The sequence below is a fragment of the Dasypus novemcinctus genome, chromosome 6 (assembly GCF_030445035.2).
Source record: "Dasypus novemcinctus isolate mDasNov1 chromosome 6, mDasNov1.1.hap2, whole genome shotgun sequence".
Lineage (NCBI taxonomy): Eukaryota > Metazoa > Chordata > Mammalia > Cingulata > Dasypodidae > Dasypus > Dasypus novemcinctus.
The window spans coordinates 79,904,399-79,930,364 of NC_080678.1; the positions used below are offsets into that span (position 1 = coordinate 79,904,399).

Here is a 25,966-nt window from a genome sequence, read left to right on the forward strand (position 1 = left end):
ACCTTGACTCTCCCCTTGTCTCTCTTTTGATGCGTCATCATCTTGCTGTGTGACTCACTTGCGCGGGCAATGGTTCACCACGCAGGCTCTCACACAGGCACTGGCTCACCACACGGGTACTTGTGTGGGCACTGGCTCACTGCATGGGCAAGCTTTCTCTCTTCCTCTTTTTCACCAGGAGGCCCCAGGGATCAAACCTGGGTCCTCTTGTATAAAAGGCAGAGAAGCTCTATCCCTTGAGCCACATCCACTTCCCACTGTGGTAAACTTTTACTTCATATCTGCTTGTATTTCTTTGTAGGCTTATGGAGATTTTGCATGGAGTAATCCACTGCATCCAGAAATCTTCCCAGGACTACGTAAAATAGAGGCAGAAATTGTGAGGATAGCTTGTTCCCTTTTCAATGGAGGACCAGATTCCTGTGGATGTGTAAGTATATGCAAGCAGCACCCAAATAGTAGCCTCTCTTGTGCGCACGCGCTTTTTAAGCTGAAGGTAGAAGAGTTCATTAAAAATATTTTATAAAAAATAATAAAAAAAAACCACACAAAATATTTTATTGTACAAACAATGTGATTGTTTATTATTAATCAATTTTGGTTCCTGGATACCTTTGCATGACTCAAGTAGTCCTTGAAAACTTCCTTTCTGGTGTGATGAAATAATCCAGGTTCATCCTGTAAACTTCTCACTGTAGACCTGGGATCTGTCATTTGTCCAAGGAGCCCTGGCTCATTTAATAACTGAGATATTTATGTGGTTCCAAAGTCAAGTGTATGGAACAAGACAGATCCAAAAAACTGACCAGAATGCAATCTAGAGAGAGAAAGAAATAGAAAGTATGAAGGAGAGGTTTGAGATCTGAAGAACAGAGTGAGAAGGGCTAACATACATCTGGTTGTTATTTAAGAGCAGCCAGAGAAGAAAAATAAATAGCTTATAAAGGTATACGTATTAAAACTGATATTCTCAATGGCAACAAGGGCAGGGATCAGGGTGGGGAGTAGAATAGATGAAAAGACTGGCCATGAGTTGACAGTTTCTGGAACTGTATGATGGGGACAGGCTATTGCCTGTTCTTTGTTTACCTGTGTCTAATCTACTCTTTAATTCTCCCATTGGGCTTTTATATTTAATTTACTAAATTTTTCATTTTTGAGAATTGTGGTTTCTTTTTTTTTTTAAATTTTAATTTAAATCTGCTTGGTTGCTCTTTGTAGTTGCTTTCCTTGACTTTTATTTTGGATAGTCTACTTTATTAAATATTCTGCATAGTTATTTTATATTCTGTGTCTGACAATTCCAGTATCCATGGGCTTTACCTGTCTGGATCTACTGGTTTCACTCATGGTGTCTTATTTCCTTATATTTGTGTGTATGTGTGTTTTAAATACTGTGAGCAGCTCATCTTCCTGGAAACTCAAAACTCAGGGAATTCTTTGAGGCCTTGACTGAAGTTAAGTTCTTCCAGGGAAGATTTGTAATTACTTTTGCCAGCTGCTGGGGAATGCTGGTGAGTACCACCATAATGGAACAAATTTAAGTCAAATTCTCAGCTTGGTATATTGTACCAGAGAGGTAGTGTGAATTCGGAATGCACACTCCTAAGAGCTGTCTTGTTACACATTCTTGAAAGACTCTTGTCTTTATCTGAACAAAAGGACTGGGAAAAGCAATATTTTTCTAGCTTGCCTCTTCTGTGCCACTGGGGTTATTTTATTTTACTCCTAAGAGTATGCATACAGCTCCAGATTTTTCAGCCATCTCCAGTAAGATTCCTTAGCTTGGGCAGGCCCTAAATGTAGGTCCTGGGCCCTGTTCTGCTTGTGTGTCACAGTGGGAGCTCAAGGACTCCAGGGGTTGGCACCAAGCCTCAGTGTGAAGCCAGCTTTATACCCACTTCTCCAGAATTCTTGATTTTGCTTTATTTTATCGTTTAGCATATTCCTTTTATGTTAGCTCAGTGGCAGATTAAAACTTTTTTTTCATGTTTTATCAAGCTTTTCAGTTATTTTATTAGTTGGGAGGATTGCTTGGGATATATATCTGTATTGCTGGAAGCGGAAGTCCTATAATTGGTTTTCTTTTCTTCCTTTCTTTTCACATGTAACAGACCTTTGTGTATTTCAAAGCCCCTTTTCCCCTGGATCTTCTCCTCCTCGTATTTTTTTCCCTAGGTTACTCAGCTGTTCCTTATAGGATGATTTTGGCTATTTCCAACCTGCAGTCTTTGTTTTCACAATGCCTTTGGGTTGTTTGTGGCTGGCCAGCTGGAGCACAGTCCTACAAGTGAGGAGCAGCGTGATCCTTCTCTCTCCCTCTCTTTAATCTGGGTCCACTAAAATGATCTCAGACCTTTCCTCTGAGTCAGTATTGTTCTTCTTGGCAGCATCTCTTCTGTTCCTTGCTCTTCCCAGGGTATTTATTAGTTCTGCATTGGTGTTACTGGTACTTTGCTTTTTAAGGTCTGCAGTTTCACTTTTCATCTCATTCTATCATTCATTGTTCACTCTTTTCAACTTCTGTTTTCTTGAGTTCCTGTACATATAATATTGCCCTATAGCAAGAAATAGGATTTCCTCCTGTTCCTTGGGTTTTTTTCCTTCTGAGTTGGGCTTTTATTTTGCATTTTACATGCTACTTAACTTTTTCCTATTAGTATGTTTTCATAGTGGCTATGTCATTTTCTTCATTTTACCCATCCTTCAGTGGCTCTTTCTAGACATTTTATTTATTCTGATGTACTGTGGGCCACTTCTCATCTGGGACTGTTTGGTTAAAGCCAGGGTTCAGCTTTGAAGCTTTGTTCTGTGTCTTCTAGAATATCTGGGTCTGTTTTTTTTCTGAGATTTTGTTAAAAATTATCTACCAAATTCACTCTGCCCAGCTGGGTGAATGCCCATTCCCACAAACCCCTTCAGGCTGTGATTCTTTTTACATTCATCCTGGAGCCCTGAAGCCTTCACGTTTAAGGAGTTGGTCCTCAGCTTCTTTCTCCCCAGTGTGCCAGCTTCTCACTAGCAGCCATTTCCACCGCTCATCGATCAGAAGAGGAAGGAGGTAAGGAAAACCACTCTGCTTGCATCTCTGAACAGTTGAGGGGTATTAATGAGAATTTGCAGGATTTTGCTGACATACCCCTATAGTCACCAGGCTTAGAGGAGGGATTAGGGGCAGCTGTGTTTTGCTGTACCTTTCTGCTTGGCTTCAGACACTTCCCTCTCTCCCTTCCTCCCTCCCTCTCTTCTTTCCTTCATTTCTCTTTCCTTGTTTTGTTTTTGTTATTGCAAGTTTGGACTATTTTTTTGCTCCTTCTTTCAGGTATTGGAGGGAGAGAAAATCTGTGGAATAGTTTTAATCTTCCAACTTAATCTAGAAGTTTAACCTAAGTATGTTTTACATTGCTACAATTAAATCATCTCTCTTCCATTATGATCATTTTTAGTGGGTATGTCGGGATTTAGAAGAAAGTCTAAGACCCACAGTCTCTTCTGATAGACTTTTACAAGAGAAACAAATGAACTCTAGGATTATTTGAGTTCCTCCCTTTCTCTCTCAACTTCTCATCCATACCCCCTCTCTCCCACTTTCCCTCTCCTCACTCCCACCCCCTCCCCATTGCCCTCTTGATGAGCAGCTTTTGGTGATAGAAAGGTTCAGCAATGCAAAGCAAGAAGAAGACAAAGCCAAATAACTGGCAGTCTTTAGACTATTCCCAACTAAGATCTCAAACTCTTGTTCTTTGTTCTTCCATTTCAAACTCTTTTTCCTTTCCTTTACTTCATTTGCCTTAGTGACAGTGGCTGAGAGGCAGCTATACTACAAGACACTAGGTTGTCATGTAGAATATTCTTGGCTTCTGCAAAGGTCATCAGGTCTGAACAGCATCTAAAAGGCAAATTTCCAAGTAGGTTATGTTCTACTCTTGTTTTCTGAAATACATGTCATTTACTATAATGAGAGTTTTAATAAAAGTTGAAAGAAGTTGAATAACCTAACAAGTAGTTATTGAGGCTTCTATTTTCTTACTTCACAAATTTCTGTTTTTCTTTGGGTATATTTCTTAGGGCATGGAGGGATGTGGGAGAGTAGCAGCATATTTAAAAAGAAAATTTGCAATCAGAAATAAAACCTAGAAGTAGAATTTAGGTGTTTGTGCTTTAAGAGACAAAAGTATGCAGGTGTTTGTCCAAAATAATGGTATAGATTTGATTAAATTATTGGACTAAAAATAGGACATGCAAAGTGGGTGACTAGGGTTTAGGGAAATATTTTTGCTGAGGTCATTGCCTGACCTTAGTAAGAGACTGACACTGCAGACTGGACCTTGCTAGGCCTTCCCCGACTTTCTTCACAACTGGTTCGGCTCCTCATGTGACATTCTGAGGTTTGATGCCACACCACAGGACATGCTGCTGATTTGCAGAGCTGACCTGGACTGCAAGCACTTCATCTTCCCCAGTTTAGAAATGCAGAGACCTACAGATAAGTATCTGGCACCCCAGTTAAATGCATTACTTTGTGGATGGAGGTTTCATGAAGAGGTTCTGAGACATAAAATGGCTAACTTTTCTCAGCTTATCTTCCATATAACTCCTGACCATACTGGGATTGTGTATCCAAAAGTTCTTTTGTCCAATATGTGGGCATTATTTTGGGAAACTTCAGTAATCACCCCCTCTCATTCCATCTCATTTAAACCACACAAAATACCAAAATGTAGACAGTTTTCACTTCTTAAAAACAGATGCTAACATATAACTTAGGGCAAAGTGCTTTATTCTCTCAGGGCTCACCTATAAAATGAAAACTTAGCTGCTAAAACTGTGACTCTACAGAGATGGGAAAGCTAAGAAAATGACCATCTAGTCTGTACTGTGGCTTTTTGTTTGCTTTACTTTGTTTTGAAAATTTTCATTCTCTCAGATATTATCAAAGGTAACTAACTGGAGGGGCATGCCCTGCTTCTGCTGGTCGTGGGTCACTGAGCTCCAAGACTGGGGGAGGGCTGGGGGAACATTTGAACAAGGGAGATTGTCAGGTATGTGGTTGAAACTATAATGTTGAGAAAACTCTTTAGAGAATATAATAAGGAAGGATTACCTGTTGAAGATGCTTAAGGGAGGGCCTCTGGCACAGGGGCAGGCTTCTAGGGAGTGTGTGAGTGCTGATTTGTCATAGTGTGTTATATCACTGGGTGGAGACCCACACAGTGAGTGTGAAGGTGTACCCACACCTTGGGGAGGACTGATGTTCTCAAACAGAGGGAACTGTGTCTTGAGAGAGTTGGTGGCTCCCAGTGGATTAGGGCAGTCTAGTATGTCAAGCCCTCAGCATTGTTGCAATTATCTGTGAATCTGGTCCTTCAAGTAATGAGGATTGATTGTCACTGTGGGCCCTGAGGGGAGGAGGAGAGAGGTATAGAATAGATGGAATCAGGGTAACTGGGGTCAGTGGAAGTGTTCGCAGGATCATGCAGTGATGGATATAGGATATATTAAATCACACCAAAAATGTATAAAAGTTTGTAGGCTAAAATGTAAACCATAATGTAAAACATAAGGTAACTAAAAATTTAGAAATTGTACAGTCTAAAATATAAACCATAATGTAAATCAAAATGGAACCATGTTTGAAAGCTATGTTTCAATATCTGTACAACAGCTGCAGCAAATATAACATGAACATGTAAAAAGATCATTGCTGGGGAAGGGGGAAAAGGGTTTGGTATTGGATATATGGGAGTCCCCTATATTGTATATGTGAATTACTGTGATCTGAAACTCTTATAAAGACAAAATTAAAAATCAGAAAAAAAAGAAAGGATGTAAACACTGAGGAAGAAATGAAAGAAATTTCCTCGCCACTGTACATACAGGGTAACACCTATTGCAGTGATGAAATGCAAAATGTCAAAACTAAATCCTATAATATTTTTCATTTTTTAATACCCCAATTTATTTTTACTTTATTTTAGTTTTTTCTAAATTAGTATGTATTCTATTTCTAATCTTTAAACCCATCACTATATTTCATTTTCCTATTAATTGAATTTGGCAATATATTAGGATTCATTTTTGAAGAAGTATTAGACCACAAAGAGGTTCAACTATGGCAGGGGAGGAACACTGCTGTGGTGTTATTGATGGGAAGTACATGGTTGGGAAAGAGTTCTCCAGAGCATGTATATAGGGTACATAAAAATGTTTGGATATATGTTGGGTATTCTCATAGTAGTTACAATTACAAAAGACAACTGAGGGAGCGCTGAGTTCCTAGCTGGGAGAGCTCTATCACATTCCCCAATGGAACAGCAACAATCCCCCAAGAGCAGTGGCAAAGACCAACAAAGAAGGATGGTCCAACAATGAGCCCTTGATACCGATGACTATGCTTATGAGCCTGTGTGTGCCTGAAATATGAAGTAGGCCTAGAGCTGCAGGGTGCCTAACAGTTACCTCCTGAGAACCTCCATGTTGCTTAAATGTGGCCACTCTCTAAGCCAGACTCAGCACACACATGCATTACCTTCCCCCCAGCATGGGACAAGACTCCTGGGGATGAGCCTCCCTGGTGCCAAGGGATTACTACCAAGCACCAGCTGGTAATGTAACTAGAAAAAAAGACCTTGAATAAAAGGGTCAACTCAGACCAGCAGAATATCTCAGCCTACCTGTAGGATCATGTGTTAAAACTGCTTTTTGACCTTGAATAAAAGGGGGAAATGCAAAAGACAAATGAGTTCATATGGCTAAGAGTCTTCAAAAAGAGTCGGGAGGTCATCAGAGGGGTTGCACTTAGGCATGCCTCAGCAGGACCCCAGAGACAGCCAAAGTAGATGCAACCCCAGGTACTGGTTCTCCTGAGGGCTATGAAGACCCACAGGTTCTATGGTAATGGCTAATGGCTCTGGAATTCAGTGCCCTGTCAGTTGGCCCTATTTTGGAATTTGTGTTCCTCAGTGTGATGGAGTTGGACTCAGATGTGACCTTTCCACACATGCCTCTTCTGTCACTTTTACTGAACCTGTGGTTGGCACTAGGGTTGGTGTGTACTCAGGAAACTTTGAATCTCTGGACTGTCCATATGCCAGCTGGGCCCTGCGCCTCAGCAGACTTGCAGCTTCTACCCTCTGGTTCATTGGACTTACCCAGGCCAGCTAACAGGGAGGTGAAATGGTCAACCACCATATCAGGAAACCGAGAGTGCCTACAACTGCAGGCAGGAGAGTTGCATCCATCATCCATGTGGAATCTAAGCCCCTGCTCGATATAGAGGTGGAGTGGATATCACCATCCCAGGGTCCACAGGATGGAGGAATAAAATATGGATTAGAGTGGACTTACTGATATTTTACTATGGAACTTTTATGACTAATAATGGAAGATATTGTAGCATTGATGTGGAGAAAGTGGCCACGAAAGTTGCTGGGGGCAGGGAGAGGGAAGAAGAGATGTGATGTGGGGGCATTTTCAGGACTTGGAGTTGTCCTGAATGATGTTGCAGGGACACATGCTGGACATTATATATCCTGCTGTCACCCACTGGGTGGACCGGGGGAGAGTGTAAACTACCATGTGGAATGTTATCCATGTGGTGTGGTGGTGCTCTCGGGTGTGTTCGCCAAGTGCAACAAGTGTGCTGTGGTGGTGGTGGTAGGGGTTGTTGATGTGGGAGGAGAGGGGTGAGGGGGGTGGAGGGTATATGGGAACCTCTTATATTTTTTGAATGGAAAAAAGAAAAAAAAAGACTGTCATCAGGTGATGACAACTGAGTGATTAGGCATCTCCTCTTGTGCTGGGTACTGGGAAAGTTGTGATGGCCAGATGAGTCTCTGGAGTTTATAGCCTAGTCATTTTGATTGAATGCTGGTAAAGAAATTAGCCGTTATCAGGGGACAGGTGCTGCTTCAGGAAAACATTTTACCTCATTTAAAAACATGAGGATTTTTGTTTTGATTTCGGATAAGTAAGATAACAAACTAATAATTAGAGATTCCTGCTTTTCTGTCTTTCAAACTTCAGAACTACCAGCTCACTTTGGAATGTCTAAGTGCCCCCTTTTGAGCTTCTAATGAATTGGGGGTCATTTCACAGCTTCATGTTCTTCAGTGATTGGCTTAAATCAAAGTCAATCTTGATGATTCTGAATGGAGTGAAATGCCATATTCTGTATGCAGATGCACTAACACTGAGATGTAAATGGTCTGTACATGGGAGTGGGGCTGGGCAGTTGTGCATTTGTCTAGACAGTGCTGAGTTGGAAAAATGAGCAGAAGCTCATTGATAGTTAATATTTTTTACCCTTTCCCTAAATCAAGATTGGACATAGCCAGCAAAGTCAATTTTTCCTCCTGGAATACATAGGAACATTGGCCTGGAAGTATCTGTCCAAGAACTTGTCTGTTTCATCATCAAACATCTTTAAGACCAGAGCAGAAAGTGTTTGCTAATATCTGCTCCTGGCTCCTCCCACAGATGGCTTCTCTTCTTTATTACAGGTGACCTCTGGGGGGACAGAAAGCATACTGATGGTCTGCAAAGCATATCGGGACCTGGCCTTAGAGAAAGGAATCAAAAATCCAGAAATGTATGTATCTCTGTGCCCCCTCCCAACCCCTGAGGTGTCTGTTTGTAGTACTGCTGTGTGAAGCTGAGCCTGACCAGCTGTTTTCCTCTGGCAATTCCAGTCTTCTTTCCCCCTGCTCTGCCCCCTCAGCCCTTATCTTTTCACATCCAGCAAGATTTGAAATTGTCCAGCCACTGAATCTAAAGATCCCTTTCCCCAGGTTATAAGTGGTATATTCTCCAGCAAGAATAAGATCCTTTTTCCAAAAGTGACAGTGTTACAGAACTACATCTTGGAATCCCTTGATATTTAGTATTAATTACTATAGCCTGAAGAAAGCCCTTTACCTGTCTTACCTCAGTGAAAGTCAGCCATAATAGGCCAGCCTTGGGGGCTCCCAAGGAAAACTTCAGACTGAGAGCTGTTTTCTGGGAGGAAAAATTAGAAAATCTTTTTGAGATTTACCCATATGGCCACCCCATGGGCATAATTTGATGTTTGCCTGCATTTTGTTCCCTATCTCTAGACCCTCTCTGTATACAGTGTGCTTATACTCCATCTTTTGAGTTAATGTTTTTGCCACAAGTGTCAGTGACTAAGGAGTTTCGTTGCATTTGGTCTCATCTTGAGATTCACACTTCAGTCTAAGAGAAGAAATCAGCTTGCCAACTTCATATGTAAATCTTCTTTTGGTGCTTGGGTACTTAGTAATAAAGATTCCTCTTCCTTTCAGGGAACAGATTAATTATTAAGAGTGGAATAATTGAGGGAAGGGGCACTGATCGGGTGCTTGACTGCTGCCTAACATCCCTGTCAAGCTGTACATTTTCTGCTTGAATGTGTGTGATGTCAGGAAGCTCACTTCCCATGGAGGCGCCCGTCTCTGCAGAGCCAGCCGTGGGAAGCTTTACCTTATATTGATCGGAGCCCAGTTTTTGTCCCTTCATCACTCACCCTGTGGATCTCTTGATGTGGGAGTATTTCCAAGTTCCTCCAATTGTCAAAATGATTTCCTAAGTAGTTGGCAGGTTTCTGTGGAAAATCAACCTCTTTTTGTTTCTCCTTATAAAGAAAAGTAAGACAACATAAAGACTAAATAAATTAGAGGGAGAAGAACAGAAGTTTACTCTGGGTGATTTCAGTTAGCTGCTAACTATATTCTTTCTTAAACCCTGTTTTGGTCTGAATTTCATGGTTCTTCTCCCTGTCCTCTAGGGTGGTCCCCCAAAGTGCCCATGCTGCATTTGACAAAGCAGCCCATTATTTCGGCATGAGGATCGTTCATGTTCCGTTGAACAAAATGATGGAGGTGGATGTTCGGGTGAGTTCCTCCACGGCGCCTGCTCTCTCTCGGGCCGTGAGAAGCAGGAGGTGCATCAGATTGACTAGCCTTTTCCAGGGTCACACTTGGATGGGCTCTAAATGCCTTTAGTTGTAGCAGCCAGAATACCAAAAACAGTCCCTCATGTGGGTGATGGCAACCGCGGTCTTTTCAGAGATTAACAAGTTCTAATAGGGAGCTGATCTAGTCCCTAACCTAGGCCTTTGAAGACTTGGGTTTTGCTCTCAAAACCATCATTTTCCTTTTTTCTCTTTGTAAAATGAGCGCAGACTAACCTGCTCCAAGACTCTCACTGTGGCTTTGAGTAGCTTGAATTAGTGCCATTGTCATAATAGTAATTATTTTTATGCCTTGTATTTGTGTAGAAAACTTCCTAGTTTTTTAAGTGCTACCAGGATCACACCTGGTCCTTTGGACCATCCAGGGAGGTTGTCACAGCTATTAGTAGTATTGCATTTCACCGCCGAGGAAACAGCCTTGATGAAGTTAAGAACGTACTCAAGGTTTCACTACTCGCAGGTTGTGGGGCTGGGACTCACATTTGGCTCTTTTAACCTTCCAGGCCGATATTCTTTTCACTTCTACAGCAATTTTGCTGTTCTTATATTGTACCCTCTGACTAATTTTCCACTCGCGGACCCAAGTGGACTTGTTTGTGTTTGCCCCCCATGCGTGGGTGGCAGTCTTCTCCCAGATTGAAGAGGTGAAGGACGGGGCACTGGAGGAACTGGAACTCTAAGCTGGTGGCCCAGGTTGCCCGAGGCAGCGGAAGAGGAGAGTAACTCTAACATGATGCTCATTTTCCTGTGCACTTTAAATCTCTAGGCCATGAGAAGAGCCATCTCCAGGAACACCGCCATGCTCGTCTGTTCTACCCCACAATTCCCTCATGGTGTGATAGATCCTGTCCCTGAAGTGGCCAAGGTACGTGAGAGACATGCGCTACTTTTGGCAATCAGGTCGAGATTTGGCATCCAAAGTAGAATCCAGTGTTGCGGTACTTGGTAAACAAGCGGTTTTGATTTTAGGGCTGACCACAGTGGTGACGATGCGCTCTCACCAGCCCTCTGGCATACCTTGCAGCTCTGCCCATTTCCTACTTGATTTTACAGTGAGTTTAAGGTCATGCATGTTTGAAGCTAAAATAGATACCACATTTCAGATGAATTATTTTGAAGTCTAAATACATTTGCAAGGTGAACTTTATTGTCATTTCAAAAGTAGCCAGCTTTTTAAAACATATGAAACACAGAACAAAAGAGCCTGGCATTTATAGCTCACCTTCCACCCATGTCCTGTAGAGTCTTTTGTTATAGCACTATAAGTGAAATTCTCTTATGCCTTTGTTTTTGTTTTGGGACTAGCTGGCTGTCAAATACAAAATACCTCTTCATGTAGATGCTTGTCTCGGAGGCTTCCTCATCGTTTTTATGGAGAAAGCAGGGTACCCACTGGAGCAACCGTTTGATTTCCGGGTGAAAGGGGTGACCAGCATTTCAGCTGATACTCATAAGGTGAGCTGAGGAAGAGACCAAGTGTTCACCAAAGTGGCCAGTTGATTATTTTTAATATAGACAAAAGGAACTGACTAAGCAGAGCTTCCTCCCAAAATATCAAATGACATCTTTTGACCCTTTACTTTTACCAGGGCAGTTGATTTAGTGATCACAACAAGAGGTAGAGGTGCAATAGTGAAAAGGAACCTATTATCTTTTATCTCATCTTAGCTCTGAGAGTTTCTGAATTCACTGACTGACTGGGGCGGGCGAGTGTGGTATCTCTTGTGAAAAAGTCCCCTGAAGCCTTAAGATTATTTGGGGTGGAGGAAGAAAGGGGGATGAGGATGGATAGTGGCGTTCCTAAGAAGGCTGACTTTGGGACTGCCATGCTGCTGGGGCTCCTGAACCTGGGGGACAGCAATATGCTCATGGAAGGGTCCTTTGGGAAGGAAGCCCGGGAACTTCAGGCTTGAAATGTTTGGAAATGTCTATATCTGCCACCCCAGTGAACTGTGACAAAGTCAAGATCTGTCGGGAACTCTTCTGAAACCATATCCAGATGTGGAAGAGGCATTAGCAGTCTCAGGAATGTGTGCCTTGTTCTGGTTGCAATTTCAGAGCATGATTTAAACTATGGTAGCGCTAAGACCTCTTCTTCACACTCTAAATCAGCAACAAAGTTTCCAGCACAGTCTCTCTTGCCCTACCACTCAGATGCTCCTGAGCCCTGTGTCCTTCCTGCACCTCTGGATGGTTTAGGGGTGACGTAAGTTCCATGTTAGCCTTACTGGGAGTTCATTAAGAGGACACATTGTCTATAAGGAAAACCAGTCACATGGTTTATTGTAAATCTGGATTAAATAGCTTTTAGATTCTGAGCACCATGATGTTCTTGAAAAGGAAATGTAATACTTAGCAAAAAAGGTGGGGAAAACGGCCACATTGTTGCTTCAAGGTACTTGAATTCCATTCTTTCCTGGTTCCCAGTGGAAATGATCCTTGTTTCTGTCCTGACATACCATCCCTGCAGAATTTTAAATCAGGAAACCATGTGTTGGAAAGAGGAAGTGAGCCAATTGGGCAAGACTCCTGTTCTTCTCTGGACCTCAGATTCCCCATCTCTGAAACAGAGACTTGGAACTCCACCACTTAAGCCCCTTCCACCTTTTAACAGTCTAAGTTATTCAAACACTCCCACTATAAAGTTTGTGGGAAACATTGTAGAGGAACTGACCAATGTAACAGGAATGCTTTGTGTGAGAAGAATCCTGGGTCAAGGTGTGCCAGGTGGAACTGCACTCTCACCTGTCTGCTTTCTCCCCACACAGTATGGCTACGCCCCCAAAGGCTCGTCAGTGGTGTTATACAGTGACAAGAAGTACAGGAACTACCAGTACTTCGTTGCCACAGACTGGCCTGGTGGCGTCTACGCTTCCCCAACCATGGCGGGCTCACGGCCTGGTGGCATTAGCGCAGCCTGTTGGGCCACCTTGATGCACTTCGGTGAGAGTGGCTACGTTGACGCTACCAAACAGATCATCAAAACCTCTCGTTTCCTCAAATCAGAGTATGTATGGAAGATTGGGCTTCTGCCTGTTCTCTTGCTTTTTTCTGCTGGTAGGTTTGAGGCATCTGCCTGGCTAAGCACCCTTAGTCCTAGCCCATTTTCCACCCCCTGAGTCAAAGGGTTTAGGCAGCAGCCCAGGACTGTGGTGCTGGCCCAGGAAAATAAGTTCTTCAGAGCCAGAGACCACTAAGATCAGGGCTTCCTTTGTAGGCCACCTTGTCTGTAAAGATGTCTAAACTGGCAGCTCTTAACCAACTACTGATGTTCAGTGGTTTTCAAACTAGAGCATGCATCATAATCACCTGGAGGACTTGTTAAAACACAGGGTGCTGGGCCCCACTCCTAGAATTTCTGATTCTTTTGACCTGGGATGGCATTCAGGGATTTGCAATTCATGATACAGTGTTGCTGGTCCAGGAATCACATTCGGAAAACGACTGGAATAAGGAAAAAATTGCTTTGGGGGTGTGTGTGAAGGAATGGAAAGGGAGAGTACAGAAATCTGGGGTGAAGCTAAGGCTAGACCTGGCTGTATGCTTTAGCTAGCATTTCTGTTCATGCATTACCTGCCTCTTTCTTTGTGTCACTGGATTTTGGAGGTGTTTTCAGAATCTTTTGATGGTAAGGGAAGGGGGTCCAGTAGGCTCATTTGAAAAGGTCCTCATATGGTTCTGATCTGGCCATCTATTGAGAACCACTGTACTGTTTCTTGCTTTAAGGATTACACATTCAACTTTTTAAAACTCTAGAGCTGTTTCTGCCTTAGATGCCCTGGGGGCATATCCTAATTTGGGGGTAGGGCAGTGATTCTGATGCATTAGTTCTGGGTGGGGCTTGGGTCTTAGAGTAGCTTTAATATTCCACCTGTAATTCTTGACACATTTCCATAAGAACCTCTAGCCTTATTTTACAAGATGAGAAAACTGTAGCCTCAAAAGGTGGGATTGGTATAATGAGGGAGACTTCGGATGATTAAAGAGACAGTGCCAAGAGGAATATATGTGACTGAATCTCTACCCCCCACCTTTTCTTTGTTTTAAGACTGGAAAACATCAAAGGCATCTATGTTTTGGGGAATCCCCAGTTGTCAGTCATTGCCCTGGGCTCCCGTGAATTTGACATCTACCGACTATTTAACCTGTTGACTGCTAAGGGGTGGCACTTGAACCATTTGCAGTTCCCACCCAGGTAAGCTTGAAAAAACTCTTTTTGTTTGTCTGCTCCATGACTTTTGACAAACTTAGATAGCAAGGTAACAGAAGGAAAGATTTTTGACTTGCAGAGCCTAGCACTTCAGTGGTGACTGTGGCATGTATAGGATTTCTGTCTTGCAACTTGGAGAAGGCTATTAACTTTAAATGCTTTGAATGCCAAGGTCAAGTTAGGTGACAGCCTCCTGAGACCAGTGATGGTCATGAGAGTTCCCCCCACTCCCACTCTGGTTCTGGCCTCTATACTCTCGAGTGCAGTGACTTGTTATCTGAGCAATATTTAGTTCAAAATCCTTCACAGGGTCTCTAATCATTTGGAGCCTGCTACTGTCTTCTTGAATATGTTTTCGTAACCTAATCTTCCATGCCATCTTTACACAGATATTCCATTCCATCTGAAGAGGACTGCTTAGCAGCCTCTGTGTACACTTACCCTGTCCCATGTTGGTGCCATTGCCAGTCTCATCTGGACTGTCCTTTCTCACCTCACAGCTTCTCTGTACACCGTCCTCCCTCCAGGGTAGAGTTTCTTCTCTGCTCTGCAGTCTTCCCAGACCCTGGCCACTGGCCCTGTCTCTATGAGGATTCATCCTAGAAGATTTAAGTATCCCACTGGTGCCACACAACAGAAGGAATAGCGATGGGCAGCTCTGCTCCTTCTCTTCTGTGCTGGGTCTTGGTCCCGGGGAGCAGCCCCGATGCCGGCCCATACCCAACACCCAGGACTGAGGACTTTAGAACCCTGATTGCCAGGATTAGGGACAACTTGGTTGGCTGCATTTGTCAGAAGTGATGTGAAGAGGCAACCACTGAATTCCTGTATTTGGGGCTATTTTATTTCAGAATTTTTTCTCCTTTTCCAAGGTTCACCTCTCTCTGTTTACCTCCTTCTCCTCCCACAGTCTTCATTTCTGCATCACGCTGCTGCATGCCCAGAAGCGGATAGCCATCCAGTTCCTCAAGGACACCCGGGAATCTGTCACCCAGATCATGAAGAACCCTAAGGCAAAGACCACAGGAATGGTAGGGACTCTGGACTTTTTTCTTCCTTTGGAAGTTTCAGTGTTGGGGGGGTAGAGGTTGAAAGAATCAGAGGACTCTTAGTCTTCCTCCTTCTGCCCCTTTCCCACAAACCTCTTTTCCCCATTTGCTAATTCGAGCTGATGATCTTGGTCCCAGCCATTCCTGGGGCTGTTGGGGGTCCCAAATGAGACACTATAAAGTACTTGTGAACTAGGAATGCTGTACACTGTAGGCAGTGGTCATGCTCATTTGAAAAGAAAATTGTGACCTAGGAAAGGACAAAAAAACTTGTTTTCTCTGGAATTTTCTACAGTAAATCTCATGGGATAGTTCCGTTTGGACAGAAAGACAGGCTAGAAAAGTATCTGTGAAAAATATACAATGGCAGCTTATGATAAGAAATTGGGTAGGATGGGAAGGGCAAGCATGTGATGGGGGATAGAGGGACACACGGGGAGCTAGGATTGGGGGAGAAGGAGCTCAGAAACACAGCTTGATTCTTGTTCCTGTTCCCATCCCCACTAATGAATGCATCCTTGATTGATTTGTAGGGTGCCATCTATGGCATGGCCCAGACAACCGTTGACAGGAGTCTGGTAGCAGAACTGTCCTCCGTCTTCTTGAACAGCCTCTACGACACAGACACTGTAGCCCAGGGCAGCCAGATGAATGGCTCTCCAAAGCCCCGCTGAGCCTGGGCCCTTCCTAGCCTCGAGGGGCTTCTGGCCTTCAGAAGGTGCTGGGGGTACGGAACAGGGCACCTGCAACTTCAGCACCTGGTCGTGCTCCGTGGAGCACGGGACAACTACATGACCGCTTGATTCTCAGGATTCTTCTTTATTTCCTTTTCATCCTTTTGAGGGTTTTAATTTGAATACCCTGAAGATATCCATTACCTAATGGTTTTGCCTTTGTTTTAAATGTTGCCCTAGGAATTGTTTTAACCATAGCTTTCTCTAATCTCTCTTTCACCTTCATTAATCATTGTGGGATGATTCTGACCAGTCCTGCTTCTTAGGGACCTTGGGTACAGTTTCTGAGTTAGCTCAAGGTTATCTTTGTGCTCTCAGGCAGATTCTTTGACTAGTCAGGTAGAAGCATTGAAGTAATTGATGTTTCCCCAGGTGGGTCTAATGTGTACCCTAAGCAGGATGCCCTCATTTAAGAGTAGGTTAGTTGTCCCTCTTAGAGTCACTTTTATTGCATCCAGATTTATTTCTCCAGGACATGGATTGACCAGGCCATCGTTCCCTCAGGCAGGACTGGGGGGGTTGGGCCTATTTGCCTAACACAGGGCTGGAGTGGCCCACTGGCCTCCTCCCGGGCTTGCAGTCCCATTTCACACTTGCCTGCCACCATCTTTGTAGATTCTTGTTTGAAATGATATTCCTATTTGTTCTTATTTCCATGGACTAGGAAGAGAACATGGTTACCAGAGGATCTAGAATTGTCAGTGGTTTATGCAAGTCTGAACCCTCTCCTGGGTGGTAATGATGAGAAATTAGACCCTTTTCTATACTTGTCTCTTACTTTTTCTGCGTATCAGTAGGATGATCACCCAAGTTCAAATAGATATCCCCAAAGTTAGTGGTGATTCCCTTCCCTAGTTGCCTCTAAGCTAACATGTAATGAGAATATGTTTGCTTGAAGTAACAGTTCAGAGCCCTGTCACGAGTTGCCTTGACTTACCCCCGGTGGGTATGAGGAGAGAGCGCCCCAGTGGTATGAAAAACTTTCTGTCTCCTGCAGTGTGTTCTTCTGTCCCTTCTCCCTTTATTCAGCTCCCAAAGGTACTATGGCAATTCAGCCTCAGATAGTGGACATTTCTCAGCCCTGGCTAAGAGAGAGCAGCTGAGGCCAAGATGAATTTTTGTGACTAGGAAAGCAGGATGACAAGCATCAGCTGTGGCCTCAGGCCTGGAATTCCTTCATAAGACTCTTTGCTCAGGGTGGTGCAGGGACAGAACCAGACCCTGCACCCGCTTCCTACCCTCCTCTGCCATGTTGGCCTCTGGCCCGGGTTGAGCCACTGTCCTGCTCTAATGACATCATGTTGTGTGCCTTTCTTCTCAGCAGTGAGCAGCGAGCTGTTCCTGACTCAGGCCTAGGGGAAATGATCCATTTTTGAGGGTTTTATTTGGGTAGGGAGTTCTTGGGACAAATCAGGAGAAACTTCATTCTGTTCCCTTTCTCAGGGTTTCCTGAACATCCATCCTCTCCAGGCTGGGCTCTAGCCTCCCTGCCTGGGAATGCGGGCCGGGAGAGCCAGGAGTACCAAGCTCCTCAGCCTGTTTGCCCGACATGTTCGTTAGCATTGTACTTCCTGCACAGTAACTGACCAGCTGGCCGTGTCCCTCAGGGCTGATGTGGTGTGTGTGTGTGTCTTCCTCCTGTTTGCACTGTAGTGCAGTGTGGGCTGCAAGGGTAGTTAGTATGGTGTGTGTGTGTGTGTCAGGGTGAGAGGCTGAGGTCCTCTGGACATGGAATCGTGTTTCCACCCAGCTGCTGAACTGGGAGGCACGTCCTTTTGAGGGAATATCTATAGTCAGAGCTGTGCACGAATTCTGTCTAGGGGTTCCAGCATGATGTGGAGGGGGTCCAGGGATCTAGAACCACCCAGCAGGCACTGCTGTTCTTTACCAGCTGCTAAAACAGAAGCCTGTGCCCTCCAGTGCACTCATGCTTCCAGAGGCTCCCCAGGACCACACCCCCAGACCACCAACTTCCTCTGCACTGTCCCTGTTGGTGCAGGGGGTCAGCATGGTTTTCAAAGGGACCTACTGCTGTCATTTTAACTTATGAGTAAGAGCCTTAGTTTGATTTAACTTCTTAGGTTTTTGGTATGTATTTGTGTATGTGCACACACATAGTAATAGCTGATCTGTGGCAGAGGTGGGATGGTGTCTTAATTGTACCATGTTCCTAGCAGATGTGATACTGGCTCTGTAGAAACTGTACTGCGTTGTTTCTGTTTTAGAAGTAGTCATGCAGTTATATTTCCATGTTACTTTTAATAGTATCAGTTTTATACTTGGAAAATGGTACTTGCCTCTTACTCTTTTCCATTTCTTTCCCTAACCTCCCTCTTCCCAGCTCGGCACTGCTTTCCCACTTGCAGCAATAACCTCTTAAAAAGCTATTACATAATTAAATGTTCCAAATCTCGATCACTGTGGATGGTTGTATTCATTTGTTTACCTGGGATCACAAATGGGGCCGTAGCAGCACTTCAGTTGGCAGCTGGTTCGGGGTCGCTCCCTCGTGGTGAGATGGTCCTGTGTGGCCAGTGACAGTTATCCCATAGGAAGACATGGCTGAGCCACATTCCCACCGATTTCTAAGCACTCAGTAGACAGCCGGTTGTCTCGGTCAGGAGTGGTGGGAGTGGTGGCTGTTCCTGTGTGAGGGAGGTCTGGAACTGAGGCCTTCAGTGCCCCAGGGCCAGGGCCAGGGCCCTGCCTTAGCTTTTCTGTCCTCTTCCTCATCCACTTCTGCTTACACCTTAATGGTGGATTGAGCACCCTGGGGTGTCTCCACTCAGCTGGGCAGTGTGGCTGTGTCTTACCAAGAGACTGTAGGCCACTCATTTCAAGCCTTTCAGTGATCTCAGTACAAGTAACCGCCAGGCATCTTGTTCCATTATGAATGAGAATGAGAAGTGTTTCCAAAGGGCTAAGGATCTGAAGGCTGTCATTCAGATAACCCATCTTTTCACTCTGGCTTTCAGCGCATTCCGACTTTGCCAGAACCAAGCCAAGGAGCGTTGTCTTCTCTATAGTTTTCTACCAGATGGCTCACTTCCCCAAGCACCTGTTTGCTTCGCGGGTTGGTCGCAGAGAAAGGGGGACCAGGATATGCTTGGATTAGGAGGCCTGGCCCATGTAAAAGTAATGTCTGGGCTGCCTATAGCGGCTTGCTACAGGTGCCTTTGCTTTCCCTCGGGCTCGTGGTAGCAATGAGCAGCTTTTCCCTAAACCCAGTAGTGATGCAGTAATGGCTGAGGCTTAATTTGATAGCCACCAACTACAGGTTGGATAAACAAAAAAATCAAGCTTTTGATAGCCTTTCCTTGGAGTCTTAATTGCCTTACTTTCTTTTGTGCCTTCCTCTTAAAATCTCTTTCTATAACATTCTCCCCTATAATTTGAATTATTTGGATTAATTTCAGAATAAATGTATTTACTTCTAAAAAGTGTTTTTGTGTCTTTCTATCTAGAAAATAAGACTTTACTATAAGAGTACTTTACAAGATGGTTGACAGTCATTTCAGAAAGAGACCATGACCTTTTCGCTCTGCAGCTAATTCAGACCCACAATGCCGTTCACACAGCATTTTGAAAAGCTGCCCATGCCCTGAAAAAACTTATTAGGAAAGTTAATGCATAATCTAAGAGAAGGGTCTTAAAGCAGAAAGAAATGTGATCACTGCCACTTAGGTTTTGTGGCTGCTTTTCAGTGCTGTGGCATAAAATGGCCTAGAGGCTGCTCTAGAAGCTAGGTGAATAGGTGGGTGGGCATGGGATGGCCGGGGGGGGAGCGTCTGCCCCACATGACACTGACTCTTACCTAGTGTCCTCTAGGCCGGCAGCTTTCCACCCTTGATCCCTAATAGTAAGCAGAAGTAGGAAGGTGTCACTACAACATGAATCTGCACCTCCTTGTCTGGTGTCCTCTGTCCCCTAATCCTCTGGCATCAGATCAAAACACACTTAGAAAAAAGTAGCAGAGAGACCACTGTCTGGACCTTGTTGGTTCTGATGTTAACCTGTGTGGAGAAACTGCTGTTAACATGGGCCCTGATACGCCTGTCTAGCACATGGGCTAGGAAGGGGGCCTGCTAGTCCCTCTTCTTAACAATGTGCTGCTTTCTCATTCACCAACCTGTCTCTTTTCAGGCCCTTGTTGGGGTATCGCTCCATCCCAGGGGACTGGGGAATGATGCTGCTAGTTGCCTTCTCCAGGTACCACTGGCATTTAGCAGCATCACTCCCCAGTTACCTGGGACATTTGTAAGAAAGCTTAAAACCCAGGCTTCAAATTAGGATACTCGGGTGAGAACCCTGGAGAAGGGCTTCCCAATCTTCTTTGCATCTTTATGTATTTGCATGGTGTGCACACTGGATAGAGATGAGTGTTCCCAGCCCCCACCCAGCCATTCCAAGGGCTAAAGGGATCAGTAACTTGTGCCCTCTTATCCCAGTCATGGCACATCAGTGAGAATATTCTGTCCTAGAGGGATACCAGGCTGGAAAACTGACCTGTGCAAACCAGTTCCTTAACTATTCGGATGGTAAACAGCCTGTCAACTCCTAAGATGTGCCTTGTGTCATTTCTCTAGAAGAGTAAAAGCAGACAAGTCCTGAAACATTTTCTAAGTGGAAACTACTTAGAAAGTAGCTCGAAATCCCAGCTGTGTTACTGACCAGGAAGACGGAAATCTGGCCCCAGACAGCCTTGCTCATCAGAGGGCCCACCATACATCTCCCACAAGCACCCGACACACTTTGGTTTTGTTTACAATGCTTCCTCAGCCATTGCTGCCTCTCAAAAACCCTACTCGGGTCTTGGAGGCATAGCTCAAATGAAAGCCTCTGTCCTGATTTGCCCTTGCCAGCATTACTTGCTTCTTTGTGTTCACATAGCTTATTTCTTATCCTGCCATCTAGCATTAATTTATCCTCCCTAGTCATAAACAGTCCATTGTAGCGTGTGGCATATGGCAGGCATTTAATGATGGTTCCGATTCATTAAGCAGACAGATTGGTTTGCTATGGGCTTGCTTAATACAAGTCTAGTTTTTCATTCTTCCACACTTCTGTACTGTCCCCTTATTTGATTCCCCTAGATGATAGTGAATGAACACGAAAGCAGGGTAGTCTAGTCCCTGCTTGTCCCCCAGTACCTTAAAGTACTTAAAGCTTTAAATGCCTATTCAGTTGACTCCAGTTTGGAATGACCTGTGGAAAAGAACGTTCTAGATCTTGAGACTGAGAGATCCAAGAATTTTATTTGAGACATAAATGCACATTGTGTTTTCATCCCTTTAGGGTTCTGGTTTCTAAGACAGGACTTTGTTTCACCCTCTATCACAGTTTCTTTGGAAGTGAATTACGAAGGGAGCAAGATGCGGCTGGGAAAGAAATGACTGTTGCTGCAAGGTTGCAAAGAAAGGGAAAAACTTATTCAAATGAGTGCACACGTAACAGGGCCCCAAGGGTGAGGGGCGTGGGTGGGGGAAAGGGCTCCCATCTTGGTGTTGGCAGTGAAACAGTCATGGCCTCTTTCCACAGCCAGGATACAACCCCCGAGGCAAAAGAGCAGACTTGGCAGTTTTGACTTGCAAGGACTCCTCGCTTCCCTCCCTGGGTTCCCAGTCCAGTCCCCTGGCCCTGAGGAATTAAACGAGGAAGAACAGGGTCTATGTCATGGTCACCGCTACTTGTTCGATGAAGCTGGCCAGGTTTATGTCCCGCTCTGAAAGGCCGGCACACTCATGGGTGCTCAGGGTGATGTGGACCTGAAACAAAACCAGACATGCAGGACAGTTCCTTCCCCTGCCCCAGCCTGCTCGGGAGGAGGAGGCAGCCAGCAGCCAGCAGCTCAGCCACTGAGAGCTCCAGGTCAGCAGCTGGCAGCTAGGCTCTCCTTGGGCTGCCTTCCCGACAACTGTGGACGTGTCTGCAACAACAGCACAGGACACCTCTCCCCGGCATGTTTTCCAAAAATGGTAACTTCAGCTATAGGACAAATATTAAACAGCTAAATATCAAGAGCAAACTAAAAGCTGAGAAAAGGCCCCAAACTGACCCCAGCTCCTAAACATCATCAATTTACAGATAGCCTCTTGCAGCTTTAATGTTTTCATAAACATTCCAGTATAGCTCTTGGCACAAGGCAGGCACTGAATGACTGTCTCAATTCATGAAGCACAATCAGATCTGTTTGTTATACACAGGTTTTCTTAAACGAAGTCTCCTTCTTTATTCTTTCATACTTCCAGAAAGATTAAGTCATTGTTAATAGCCCTTTAGAGCTATTAACAATGAGTAAGTCATGCCTGCTTCCCATAGCCTGTGCTTCCTTGGGGTTTGCCTTTTCAACGTCTAACCACAGCCTCTTATGTGTGCTTTAATTTGCATTCTTTCCTTTGTGGTAAGACTATTTTCCAGGGGTGTTTACATTGATTCTAAGAGCGGGCAATCTTCAAGAGGTCAGGAATGTGAGGACAGACAGCCTCTGAGTGGGGTGGGCCCAGAGTCAAGTCCAAGGCAGGGGCCTTCGGAATGAGCTGGTGTTCTGAGAGCAGGTGGGGGCCGAGCAGAACAGAGGTGCCCGCCGTCACTCACCTTGTTGTACACGTTGAACCATTCGGGATGGTGGTCCAGCTTCTCAGCCTGCAGGGCCACTCTTGTCATGAACCCAAACGCCTGTGGAAGTAGAGGGTCCCGGGTTAGTGTTCTGAGAGAGAGGCCCCCGGGGTACCGTTCTACGGCCAGGTTCAGGCCTAGGTGCAGGAGGATGGACTAGCTCGCCAAGAGGGAGACCCTTTAGCCTTCAGCGCTGTGTCCTTGGCAGCCCGCCCCTGGTTCTGAGGCTCTGGTGGAAGGCTGCCTTTCCACAGTCGGAAGGAAGTCTTGTTACTCTGATCACAAAGTAGAAACACCAGAAGAACTTTAGTGCTGGTGAATCTTGCAGCCTCAGAACTACATTCTATTTCCAGATGTGACCCTGCTTGAAGTGTCTTCTCTTAGGATCTTTCTTAAAAGTTCCAGATAGCCCAAGAGCCATCTCCTTACTCCCCAACTACTTTCCAAGTAATTTGGGGAAGTTAATTTCCCCATTGGCGCAGTCCCCGGCTTAGTGTAGTGTGTGAGCGCCTAAGGTAGAGAAAAGTTCTGGACCGTGACCCCGTCAGCCCTGGTGTCAGAAAACGGTCCCACGCTGGCCCCGTACCCTATTGAAGTCTTTGAAATGGAACTGCTTGAAGATGGCGTCACGGCCTTCCAGCTCATTCCACCCCACGGCCCTCAGGTTTGGCAGCAGCTGGTCCCTCTCCTCAGCACTCAGCCTGTGTGCTTTGCCGGCCTGAGAGGGAAAAGCAGAGGCCTGAGGACATGTCTTTTCACAGATCAAAAAAAAAGGTGCTTGGCCCTCTAGGGGACTTTGGGCAGCCTCCAGTAGATCCTGGGCACAGAGTGACACTGTCAGAGGGCAGCAGGTAGGGTCCTGACTCATTCACTGGTGGGTCCTTTTTCTTGGGCTTTACATCTCATTCAGAGAAATAAAGTGCCATGCAAATCACCAGAAAGCCATTGGGCTGAGAACCACCCCTCCCTCAGGTCTGTTACATTAATGAGGAATAAAAGTGAAATTAAGCCCAGAGGCAAATGTATTGCAACACAACCTTTCAGGAAAACTACCCTCAACTCTCCAACTTTCCTTTTCCTATGATCTATCTTGTCCACTCCTGCTCTTTCAGGCATAAAAAAAAACAACTGAGGCCTACAAGAGGGCCAAGAGGCAAAGAACTTGTCCACCGTTCCCCACCCCACCCCCATACCCCACCCCCATACCCTGACCCAGAGTGTGGTCTGTGGACCACTTGTGGCCAATAAATACAAATTCTAGGTCCTGTCCCAGACCTACTCTATCAACATCCCTGAGAGCCTGGCGAAGGAACCAGCATTTAGCCAGCTCCCTGGGCGGTTCTTGGGCACACCACAGTTGACAGCCACCGGTACCACCTCGCAGTGGGCACTCTGCACGCTTGCCACACAGCCTCTGGTCGTGAACTGCCAGACTGCAGAGTTCAGCCCCAGAAATGGCCAAGGGCAAGCAACAAACACTGATCCCATCCTATTTACTTATTGTGCAACGTGGCCCCAAGTCAGCCCAAACTGGGACGAGCACGCCATGTGTCGAACTTCTGAGAATACCAGGAGGCAAAGGTCAGTTCTGTCCTCTAGGAGGATCTAGTCCACGAGCCTAAAGGATCCCAGAATTTAGACTCCTACAACAGAACCACTGAGGACAGAAGCAGATAAAATGCAAAACTAAATGAATCACCTGGTCTGGGGAGAGAATGTGAGAGATGTTCCCCGAACGTTGTGAGGCCTCGCGAAGAGGAGACCTGGGCTGCATCGGCAGGACTAGCTCAAGCCCCAGGCCCGCCGTTACCAGCCATGGGGCCACGTGCTGTGTCATCTCTCTTGGTTTTATAGGTTAAGGGGAACAAGAACCCCCCTAACGGGTCAGCCTAAGGGCCCAGTGGGACAAGTTAGTAAACTGCATTATTATTAAGCGAGCAGTTATCTGCATTTATTAAAAATTTTCTGAGGCCAATGGGCTTGAGATGGACACCATAGGTTTTGGGTAGGACCCGAGGCATATTGCAATGTTCTGGTAAGTCCTCCCTCCTGAAATTCAGTCCAGACTGATCTGGTCTGGTCCCTTGCCTCCCCTCCCCTCTAGATGGCTGCAGAGATGGCAGAATTTACTGCCATCATCTGCCGAAGCTCATCTCTATTCTAGAACTTGCTGTTTCTCGGTGGCTGATGAGCCTGGTCTGTGTTTCCAAGCAACCAGATGTCCAACGTCAGCCAAGCCATTAGAACCCGCTGTTTACTCCCTTGGTTCTGAAGGGGTAGCTCCCAGGGAACCCCCTTTTTCTTTAGAGGCTTCTGAAATCTCCCAGGTCCCCCAGCCTGGGGCTGAAGAGACTGCCCCTCTGCGATCTCGAATTAGTGAGGGGGAAGGGGCCTTGTCTGCTTAGTAAATCACCTGTCAGGCCTGGACTCTGCCTCTTGCCTCAGAGCACGGGTGCCCAGCGGCGAGGTCAGAGGTGCAGGAGGGGCAGTGACAGCCGAGGAACACGCAAATTCACAGCTCCCGCCCCCCGAGGCACCTCCCCCAAAACAGAACAGAAGAAAATAAAACACAAGCAAAAGAACAAAGCAAAACAAAACAAAAAGAACAATAAAAAGAACCCGAGCCACTAAGGGGGGTGAAATCTGCTCGCTCACTGTGGCCCCTCCCCAGGCCCCACCGCCTCACCCCCGCGCTGCGGTGGAGGGAGCAGCAGCCTGGGCGTCAGCGGCCGCGGGCCTGGGCTCCGGAGTCGCGGCCACCGCCCCTCGCTGGACCTCAGTTTCCCTCGCGCGCCCCCGGGAGGTGGGAGCAGGCGGTGAACTCGAGGCCGCCACTCCGCGGCCCGCGCGGCAGGTGTGCAGGGGACTCGGGACGGCCCTTCCCACTCCCGACCTCGCGGCCCGCGGGCCCGGGACGGAGAGAGGCCCGCCCGGGCCGGGCACCTGCGCGGGGCCCCAGCCTCCCCTCCGAGCCGCCGGCGGGGCCCCCTCTCGCGCCAGCCCGCACCCCGCAGCCCCGAGCGCGGCGCGCACAGGGCCGCCTCTCACCATGTCCGAGCGCGGGGCGGACGCGGGCGAGCAGCAGCCGAGGGGCAGCGCCGCGGGCCGCGCACTGGCCGAGCCGCCGGGCGGGGCCAGGCAAGGGCCGCCCCGGGCCGGGGAGGAGCCCGAGCCGGGGAGGGGTCCCGCCAAGCCAGGTAATGATTAACGGGCGCGCTCACCCGGGAAGACGGATCCCCGGGCTCTGCTCCTTTCCAGCACTTTCCCCGCAGAGCTGTGCTCGGTGCCCTGTTCCCGGGAGCCTCCGAGTGCAGGCTGCTCCGAGTGCAGACTCCGCGCCTTGGGCCGTGCACTGCGCCTTCGCTGCTGTGGCATCCTGGGCGCGAGA

General features: G+C 46.2%; 2 protein-coding genes across 3 annotated transcripts in view; one reads left to right on the top strand and one right to left on the bottom strand.

Moving 5' to 3' along the window:
• Positions 1-19,403, top strand: part of SGPL1 (sphingosine-1-phosphate lyase 1) — a 62,853-nt gene extending 43,450 nt beyond the window's left edge. The window contains exons 7-15 of the mRNA XM_004470567.3: positions 302-430; positions 8,502-8,590; positions 9,785-9,890; positions 10,737-10,835; positions 11,276-11,425; positions 12,739-12,977; positions 14,019-14,165; positions 15,091-15,211; positions 15,763-19,403. Coding sequence (XP_004470624.1) covers positions 302-430; positions 8,502-8,590; positions 9,785-9,890; positions 10,737-10,835; positions 11,276-11,425; positions 12,739-12,977; positions 14,019-14,165; positions 15,091-15,211; positions 15,763-15,903 — 1,221 coding nt within the window. The 3' untranslated portion in view covers positions 15,904-19,403. The remainder of the gene's footprint in view (positions 1-301; positions 431-8,501; positions 8,591-9,784; positions 9,891-10,736; positions 10,836-11,275; positions 11,426-12,738; positions 12,978-14,018; positions 14,166-15,090; positions 15,212-15,762) is intronic.
• Positions 19,404-21,492: 2,089 nt separating this feature from the next.
• Positions 21,493-25,740, bottom strand: PCBD1 (pterin-4 alpha-carbinolamine dehydratase 1). 2 transcript variants are annotated; one of them, XM_058298982.2, is made up of 4 exons: positions 25,627-25,740; positions 23,165-23,296; positions 22,558-22,638; positions 21,493-21,728 (listed from the first exon to the last, which is right to left on the bottom strand). In XM_058298982.2, the coding sequence occupies exons 1-4, from the start codon at positions 25,627-25,629 to the stop codon at positions 21,630-21,632; spliced, it is 315 nt and encodes a 104-aa protein (XP_058154965.1). In that variant the 5' UTR covers positions 25,630-25,740; the 3' UTR covers positions 21,493-21,629. The 2 variants fall into 2 exon arrangements, with proteins under 2 accessions (XP_058154965.1, XP_071071945.1); XM_071215844.1 differs by lacking the exon at positions 25,627-25,740 and adding an exon at positions 24,278-24,414.
• Positions 25,741-25,966: the final 226 nt, after the last annotated feature.